Raw genomic sequence first — 9987 nt, 5'->3', positions numbered from 1 at the left:
ATCCGGAGAAGGCTTGTCAGGTACAGCATGAAGAGAACAGATCAAGTTGGTTGAGAAGATGCTAAGGAAACAAAAATTCAGGGGAGCAGCTTGAAGGCAGTCATAGTGAAATCAGTAGATAGCTTCGTATTTGTATCCCAAGAAACACTAGGTTATGTAGTCCCTCGCACCTGTGTTGTCTGTGAGACCCTTAACTGTGGCAATGCCAGGAGTGTCCACCTTCCATTAATGATCCCAGGAATTCCAAGTTTTGGAATAGAGTGACTAAAAGAGATTTGTAGAAATTGTCCCTCCTAGATTCTAATAATTTGACACACATTTATATTCTCAAATTGCTACACTAGTTGTGAAATGTGTTAGTTGCATGCCAAAGTGCTGTTATTTGTGAAATATCTGATTCGAAGATGTCAATTATTTGCATACTTTTTTTTTATTAAATGATATGGGGCAATTGTGACCAATTGGCTTCTCAGGTGGTCACATACATGGAGTCATTTTTATTTAAAAAAGAAGAGAACTGTCACACCAACAGTGTATTTAAAGGAGATTAAAAAAATTAAAGAAAATTTACAGCAACATATCATGAAACAACATCTCAGGAACAGGTGTCATGAAAAGGGCTCAGCAGTCATTTTGCTTTAATAGTTTGCACTTCACCATCTTGAGAGCGGTCTCAACCTTTTGAGCATCTCGACACGTGCAGCGCATCAGGTTATAAATTGTAAAGAGGCGAACATCCTTCTTGTCTGACTGCAAGGATGGCAGTCCAGACCAGCCAAGGTAGTTCTCATCTTCTTCATTTCCACTTTGAATCTGATCATCAAAATGATAGTCAGCTATCAATTATAGCTTACTCTTTTTGGGTGCATAACTTTTCTAAATGTGGAATGAAAGCTTGTTAAGAGTTAGGATTGTTAAACTCAGCCAAGCCTATGCATTTTCATGAGAATTTGGCCAACGTACGTAAAATGTGAAGAAATGATATATGAATTTTATGCCTTATAAACTATATTCTTATAAAGGCAGAGGAATGGAGCATCAGGAAGGTACTTGATCTTAGACATGGATTTGATAAAAGTATGAAGAAAAAAATGTATGTTTATTCTGTATCTTAAATTCTTCAACATAGTCTGTGACTTTTTTCCCTCCTTAACAGCTTCTTACAGCAAAACATTGTTTTGTCTTATTGTCAACCAAATTAATTCTTTATATAATGTTTATATCCTAAACCTGAGATTCAGGGATGCTTGCACTTGATGGTTTAAGATGCAAATACTCAAGAGGTGAGTATGTTGAGAAGAGGAGCCGCAGTGCGGAGATTTTCTTCTGAAGTCTCTGGGATGTGAACTTCTGAGAAGAATACCCCTCAGATATTTGGAATAGACAGCATCCCCTTAAATAATGTGACTGATTATTTCTATGCATCTTTCTTCCTTCCTTCCTTCCTTCCTTCCTTCCTTCCTTTCTTTCTTTCTTTCTTTCTTTCTTTCTTTTTGAAAGAGACATATTTCAAAACTCCATTCATGAAGAAGAAAGCAAAGAAGTAAAGAGTCTGCTCACCTGGCTGAGAATGGTCCTAACTCCTTCCAGGAGGCCAGTGTTCATTTGCTCCACCTCTCTGGCTTTGAAGAGGATAGTATCAGGGGCATCTTTCAAGGAAGGCATGTGGTTCACTAGATGGTGCAGAGGGGCTTTCCAGGCACCCAATAATCTGCCCACCAATTTCAGCAAGTTCAGTGGCTAGGTACCCACATTTGAACAATCACATGAAAACAAGTGAAAAACAATAGTTATACACAAGCATTTTTGGCTCAAAAAGGTGAAATAAACTTGCTTTGTTACTCATGTGAGCATTTACAGCACTCTTTTGTAAATCATATAAAGAAATAAATGTTGCCATGGACTTTGTGTTATATAATTTGAGTGGATTGAAGTTAGAAATGGCCGTAGGGTGCTTGAAAGTTGCTAGCACAGTTGTAGTAACTTTAACTTTTATTAAGGATAGTCTCATCCTCAGCTCCATTTCCACCACTTTCCTCCATTATTTTGTTGTTATTTTAATAAGAATAGTAGAGACACAGAATCTTTTCGTCCTGAAGCTGAACACAGAGGATGTGGGGTTCTGTAAGGATGCACAGTAATGTTCAATTTAAATCGTCTTGAGGTCATTTATGGCACAAAATCAGAAGTGAGGGATGACAAAAATTAGGACTTAGAGGAGACTTGATATGTAGCATTGTCAGCGCACAGTGGGGCTGCTTACACACTGTGGAGCATCTTAGAATGATAACTCTCTTCTTCTCCTTAGCTGATATTCAGATATGACATGAGTGAAGGCAGAGCAATTACTTAGGAACCAACATTTAGCATCAGAAACAGAAGTAGAACCAGAATGTGCTTGAAAGCCAGGAAAGAATGGTAGACACCTTATTTATGTAAAGAGCTGTCAACACAGGGTCCATTACCAATTTATAATAAATGCGACTACATTGTCATTCTATAAATCCACAGTATTGCATATGTCACAATGAATGTCATCAATAATTAAAAATTTTCTATAGAATACAAAGATCCTTAAGGTCTGGCATTGAAAGAGGATCCTCTCCATGATTGATTTATAGATTTGTTAATGTTATTTAGAGGTTTTTCTTATTATTTGTGAAATACATAATAAAATTTCCTTTTAACATGCATTCCCTCTCCATTTTCTGTAGACACGATTATTGTGTCCAATATAGTGACTATAATAACTTAAAGTATGGCAAAGCCAGTGTATAAATTTGGTGAAATAAATGCCTAAGTGAAGACTTACATGTATCTGCATGCCTTTACTCCCAGGTCTTGGAAACTCGAGAGAAACTGTGTGGCATTTTTTTAAGTTCTTGCTAATGAGCTGCTGGCTCTGGGAATACTGATTATCCTGGAAACAATGAAATACATAATTACATGGTGACTAGAAATTGTGTAAATGAATCAATGAACAGCACACTAATGAATTTGATAGATATTTCATTTTTAAAATAATATAGTAAGGAAACAAGCCATTTAACTACATTTTACATTCCATCTGTAGTCTTATTTTATATTCATATACATTTAAAAAATTTCAGATTCCTATTTACTATTCTCAGGCATCCTCTTCAGCTAAAACTAGCAATACTACAAAGTACCAATTCTTTTAAAGTATCATTTATAAGAAACACCGTGATGTCTACCTTTTCTTTCCGATACCTTGGCGCCTACACAAGTATCCCTCACTTCATTCACTAGAAATACAGAATACTATTGTGATGTTTGTGAAAAATAAATCTTAAACCCTATACAGAATGTCCTAGGAAATATTAAGCCATGACCTAATTAAAATATAAAATTAATGTATTTTGTATATTAATGATACTTAATTATTTGTTATGTACTTCTAAATCTTTGTTTAAATATCTATTATTCAAAACTGTTAGTGACATATTTGATAGTTTGAATGGATTTGTAAGATGATTCTGAATGTCCTAAGTGACCCGTCACTTCGTGTAAATGGCAGAACAATAATATGTGAAATAAATTTTAGGAATATATAGGGTTTAAAAGCATTGAGCAAACTCCTCACAAACCCATTGAGGTATAAAAGTCATCCTTCTTGACACTCCATTTACTGGAGTTAAACATGCACCACAAAGTCTTGAAGATGCCTTTATCATGAGGATCTGACCTATTTTCCTGCAGCAGAACCCGTTGTTATTAAATCTCATATCTTAGGTTGTTTAAAATTATTAATAACGTCGAGGACAATGAGGATTACATATTAATTTCATCTTCCCATAACGCGGTTCAGTGTCTTCAGCTCTATTTAATGTTTGCAATCACTACAATCCATTCTCCTTTATTAGGTAATAGAGAATCCAAGGTGAGTAATGAAAACAAAGACTAGCTTACCAGATATACTGAAAAAGAACCAGATTTTATCTCAGCCGTGGATTGCATGGATTTATGTCAGAACAATAAATTAAAATAGAGAAAAATATATCATGGTAACAGTCTTCATATTCCATGTGAAATACCCTATTTTCTGCTTTCACAGTCTAGTAGCTTCTGTTTTCTCTACAAATGAAGCTATATTGTTTGAAAGTTGGAACATGATGCTTTATACTAATATAACCCAACTATTTCTATGGAGGATCAATTTGGTAAAAAGCTGGAACTAGGCAATGGTACTTACAAATTCAACAAACATTTGAAAGGCTTGTTTGTTAATGTACTCAGACATATCGACTGCTCGATCCAACATTTCTCTCACGGAAGCAAAGCAGCGACCATTCCTCACTGAACACATGGGCAGTGCAGCCACACCTTCCCACAGGAGCAGGTTGGACGCCAGTAGCAGAAGCAGTGTCGCTGGTAGGGGAGAATAACAACTCTTGAGGCATAGGCATCTGAGTTTATCCAGAGTGACACTGCCCATCTAAGCCTTTGCTAATAGTAGGCTCTTTTATACAAATTGTTATGTCTTATTTTATGAGAATAATGAACATTTTTCTAATAAGAATATTAAATTAGAGGGTTATATTTTCCCACATTCATATTTTGTAATATGAGAGCCTCTGCTGTTCTTTGTTATTTCTAGCTATGCTTCTGCAATCTCCAAACATTTGGAGGCCAGCTTAAGTAGAGCTAGTTTTGTCCAAGTAGGTCTTTTCAGATAGATAAATGTCTTGTGATTTTCTACTGGTTTTCAGCAACACCATTCATACATTTGTAAGGTTTGTAATTATTAATTTTATTTTATGTATATCTGTGTTTTATCTGTATGAATATGTCTATGTCTATGACATGCATGCCTGGCACCCATAGAGGACAGGAGGAGGAGCTCAAATTTCCAGGGATTGAACAGCCATATGGGGAGTGGGACTCAAGCTCAGGTCCTGTTCAAGAGAGAGGATATTATTTTTATCTCCCGAGCCATCACTCTAGTCTCCTTCCAAATCCAATCCAATATCTACTATTAGGATTTTAAATACCAGCATAAGAAGAACAGTTTTGTTTGTTGGTTTATTTTCATGCCACATGGGAATAAGCCCATCATTTTTTGTGTACTAAAATTTATGATGAATAGAATGGTGCTATAAAAATAAAGCCCTATCATGCATGGATCTTCTTGCCATACATTTCTTTCTCTTTCTTTCTTCTTTTTTTTTTCTTTTGTCAAAATGTAAGTCTTTTCTGACTTTATGGTTTATACCAATTATGATGATAAAATAGATTATATTTGGAGATTGTAAACATTTTTTTGTCTGTACTTTCGGTACTTTTAAGAAGTCAACATACAACAGTGGAGTTCATGCACATCACCATGGGTTCTGTGTTGTAACACGTTCTTAGCATTCTCCCCAGCTACACTTTCTCCTTGTGATGTGATAACACAGGCTTTTGGAAGTTAGTTTTATCTTCTTTGTGTAATACAGTTATAAAATGTTTTGTAGTAAGCTGGTTTCATGTCATAATCAATTATTTTTTCACAGAGCCCAAAAGAACCATAATATATCAATATCTTTTGGTCTTTATAGTATGAATCACCATCAGTGTACTAAAATGGAAAGTTTATATACCTTCAGGGACACTAGTATGAATAATCCCCTGGTCCTCAGAAGCTTTGATAAATGTAGTTGGAAATGTGCACTGGAAATTTAGAAACTTAATGAGATTTATATATAGAAAACACACAAACTAAATACTCATATTAAAACTATCAAATATTCTGCAATATACAAGATAAAAGGGTATTATAAAATAAAATAAAAATAATTAAGTTTGAATAATTTCTCTTATAGAAGAAAACTGTTCAAATTCATGAAACTTCCCTAAATTTATCTTATACATGAGAGATATTTATGTATAAATATATGAACATGTATAATTTAGCATCTGAAAGATTTTCACAACCTAAGAGATGCAGAAGAAAGCTACCAATTTGGGCTTATAATTTCATAAAACTTAAGAGTGTGCCTTTGTGAAATTTTGGATGCTATTAATTCATTTTACTTGGAAATATTAACAAGGAAATTAAGGTAAATATCAGCAAAGTATCATTTGTGTTAAAGTGTACTTCGCTTGTTTGAAATTCCCAAAGCTGCATATATAGAGTCATGCCTACTATATTTATAGACTATGTCCACAGAATTGAAAATATCGTTAAGTTCATGTATATTTTTCCTTCTGTAGATGGAACAAAATTTGCCCAGTCTTGTCTTATTCTGACTGGAAACATCAAGGTTTACAAGTTTGGTTCTGTGGAGTAGACCATTCCATGTTCTGAACCTCTCTTCATCACTCATTGTTAAACATTCTCCTTGCTGGTCTGTGCCACTGGACACAGTTACTATTGCTCTTTTCTACTTAGGACAACTCAGGCAGTGCAAAATGTCTCTAGCCATTGCTATAGCTTAGCAAATAAGAAAACTTTCATTTCAGAAGCAGTGATGCAATAGCACGCAGTGCAATGGTTTTTTAGATCAATAGTTAGAAAATATTTCTCAACTCCTGACTTTACTTCCCTGTCTACAGTGTGGAAAAATGTTCATTCAGTGCATATATGAGAACAAGAACAGCCAAGAATAAATAAATAAAAAGCAAATGCAACAGCAGCGACAATAACAAACCCACTTGTTTTAAGATAAGGCAATGTTCAATGCCGATGAGGGGATTATGGAGACAAGTTACTCACTGCAGCGCAGCTGGATCAAAGGCAGCTGCACCTCTGAAGAGACACACTAAAGCTTGTCCCTATGAAACCATACAGGAACAATAACACCAGAGAATGTAAACCCTCCAACCCTGCTTTGTAAAGCAATATAATCCGTACGGTCGTCATTTGAAAGAAATGTATTGATGAGTTACTTACAGAAGCATGGATGAGTTAAAGACAGCTGCATTTCTGAGGAATCCCAGTGCAGCCTGGCTAACTGACTCAGGAAATCTTCACCACTACATCCTAACAAGTTAATTTCCCCTCCTATATAGTATTTCTCACCATCCCCAAGGCCATATATTGCTAAGGGGCAGAAGGAAGTAATATGCAAATTCAAGTGAGGATCTTTGACTCTCCCCCTGAGGGGCTGTTTACAGCCTAATTGCCATGATGATTAATCTATGTATAACTACATGTTTACTTTATTTCAAGCTTGTGATTTGGGTCCAAATTACATTGTAAATCAAAAAAGAAAACTCTGCCCCATGAAGACAGATGTGAAGTTCTTACTATGTCCAAGGCCTTCAATATTTTCTTCATGTTCTTATATATTTCAGTTACTACTTCTGAAATTTTCAATGAATTGTGGACATGTGAAAATACTGACTTCATTGTTTTTGGAGTATTGGGAATAAGGTCAAAAGAGTCACACATGCTGAGCAATTTGATTTTGTGAATTTAAAAAATATCTATGGAACACTGTATAACATTTGCTCTATATATTAGACACATAAGAGCAGCAGTGTGGAGCCAGATACAGATGTTTTGAGGGACAACTGCAAGTTGGATTGAGTTTGGCATGTATGACAATCATTAAAAATCAAAACAGTTATTATAATATACAAATATAATAAAAAGGCTTCATTAGTCTTGTTTCCTCCAAAGAATGAAATTGTGGTCAACAAGGTATATCCCAGGCAGTGCCTTCTATGGCTGTAGATAACATTCCATTATTATGTTTAATAGTCACTGTCAACTTCACAGCATCAAGAATACCTTCAGAGACTACCGGAGGTGCCATGTTAAAGCTTTCCCCAGGACTTGACAATATTATACATATGTCATAGCTTCTTAGGGATCAAAGATGCCGGATCAAGACTTGCCTTGGGATTCCTGAGAGTTTGAAAGACCAAGCGGTATGAGCATGTTTGTTGTCTTTGTAATAAGGGCAAAACTATGCTTAACTTGCAATATAGATTCCAGGGTATTGGAGATGTGAAGACCATGAAAAGTTTCAAGCCTGGAGTGCTACGAACCAATGAGAGAAGGAATGTTTCCCATACACAAAAGAGCTGGTAGGGCTGTGTGATACATGAGCACTTTAGAGCCAATATGACAAATTCTGGCCCTAAGATGCCAGGTGTAGTGCTACAGGACTTGTTGCATTGCTCACACTCAGTCTTGCTTTGTTGACATCATCCTTCATTTGCCTTATTCCTTCTGTATCAACCCAACAATGAGGATCTCACAGTTATGGAATTCTTTGAGTCTAAGCAGAGATAGTGGATGAATGAACAACATTGAGACTCTGATTCACTATGGAGACTCATAATTGGGCCTCATGAGTCATGTGCTCTGACATGGGTATTAGCCATGCAGAAGGGGACAGACAAGTATTGTGTAAACTGTTGTAGTTAAGTGTCACGTAGACAGGGCTAGAGCAGTCATGGCTAATAGAGATTGGCAGCCTGATGGATCTAGAATTGCCTAAGAGACGAGTCTCTGGGTGTTTCTGTGAGGAAGACTGTATATACTGCTATTTTAGGGAAGAGGACCAGTTTATGGGTAGGAAACACCACAAACTGAATGAAAAGGGCAAGTGAGGTGCGGAAACAGCATTGTACTCCACAGCTTTCCAATGATGGGAGCCATGTGAGCAGCTGTGTCATCTGACTTGCCATGATGAAATCCAGTGCAGCATCAGCCACAATTAACTCTACAATGACAATGTTGCTTTTTTTTCTTCTTCTAAATCCAATTTATCATATCTCTGAAAAATAGAATGTGTCCACATGTCTTTGCCTATTGAACATTAGGGCTCATCATCTTGAGGCACTTTCCCAGGACAACTGATGTTCTTTGGCTAGGCAGTTCAGATTCCTTGCCCTGGTCAGGGGTTAATGGTGAGACAGTCCCATTCCCATTTTCAGATCCTTACCATTTCACCTGGCTGCTGTGTCAGACTGGCTTCAGGCTGGCCCTATGGCCACATCCTGTTTATGAGCCATACATGTCTGCTGAAATGGCCCAGAGCTGGGAGAACAATGTTCACATCCAATAGCCTTATTTTCCATGATCACAAGGCTTGACCTGATTTCATGTCCTCAGATGATTCTTTTTAATACTGGGACACACTGGGTCTCCTAAGATGACTCCTGCCCTAAGTTACGTATCTTCCATTATACATTTTAACACTGTGTGGTTAAGTTTGGTATAGATAATCACCAACTCTTAGCTTAAGCTAAACCTATTACACTTCAATGTTACTATGACTAAAGGCATACCTTGCTAATCACTCTGTCTGTTGAACTTTACAAATGTTATTTATTGTGGCTGTATGCTCAATTAGCTGAGCATTCATCAAAACATTAGCTTTCATCATGTTAGAGGGGGCTCACATATCTATTGATTAATAGTGGGAGGCTAGTCAGCAGTGCTCTGTGCCAGTGTATGCCAACAACAGTGACCATTCTGCAAAGAAAATGCCTGTATTGGTTTCCATCAATGGCATCTCCCTCACTATGGCAACAGCTTCCCTCACAACACTTGTGCTTCCTCCTGATTTCACTGAACTGTGCTCTAAGATACACTTAAGTGTGACATCTGACTTTTAGTCAAAATGTCCCTAGAAGCTGTGCTTCAAAGCACCCCAATCTCCCAATATGCTTTTCGTTGTGTGCATCACTTTTACTGTTTTTCTTACTCACTGAATCACTATCACTACAGCACTTTACCTGCCTAATTTTCACTCCAGGCACCATTATTCTGATCTTCTTAAATTGCACTGTTTTGCCTGCTGCGGCCCAGGCAGGAGATATTCTGAAGAGAAACACAAGAGTCACCCCTTGAACCTTTTTTATTATTACCATGTTCGTACTAAAAAATTCACTTTGTTATCAGGCACACTGCAGTTGGAAGCTGATACCCATGTCCGAAAAAGTATTCAACAATCTTCCAGGCTCTGTTCAATAAAGAGATAGATTGGGCAAGAAAAAGCATCTGTCATGAATGGAAGTTAGCTAGAAATC

The 9987-nt window shown here is 36.7% G+C and overlaps 1 protein-coding gene across 1 annotated transcript; it reads right to left on the bottom strand.

Moving 5' to 3' along the window:
* Positions 1-621: 621 nt before the first annotated feature.
* On the bottom strand, positions 622-6923 carry LOC127186998 (prolactin-2A1-like). The gene is made up of 5 exons (XM_051143268.1): positions 6893-6923; positions 4214-4389; positions 2813-2920; positions 1561-1740; positions 622-813 (listed from the first exon to the last, which is right to left on the bottom strand). Exons 1-5 carry the CDS (start codon positions 6921-6923, stop codon positions 622-624), a joined length of 687 nt encoding a protein of 228 aa, XP_050999225.1.
* Positions 6924-9987: the final 3064 nt, after the last annotated feature.

Source organism: Acomys russatus, chromosome 3, assembly GCF_903995435.1.
Source record: "Acomys russatus chromosome 3, mAcoRus1.1, whole genome shotgun sequence".
In the NCBI taxonomy this organism is placed as follows: Eukaryota; Metazoa; Chordata; class Mammalia; order Rodentia; family Muridae; genus Acomys; species Acomys russatus.
Note: the sequence above shows the minus strand (reverse complement) of the source record. Positions and strands in the feature narration are given on the sequence as shown.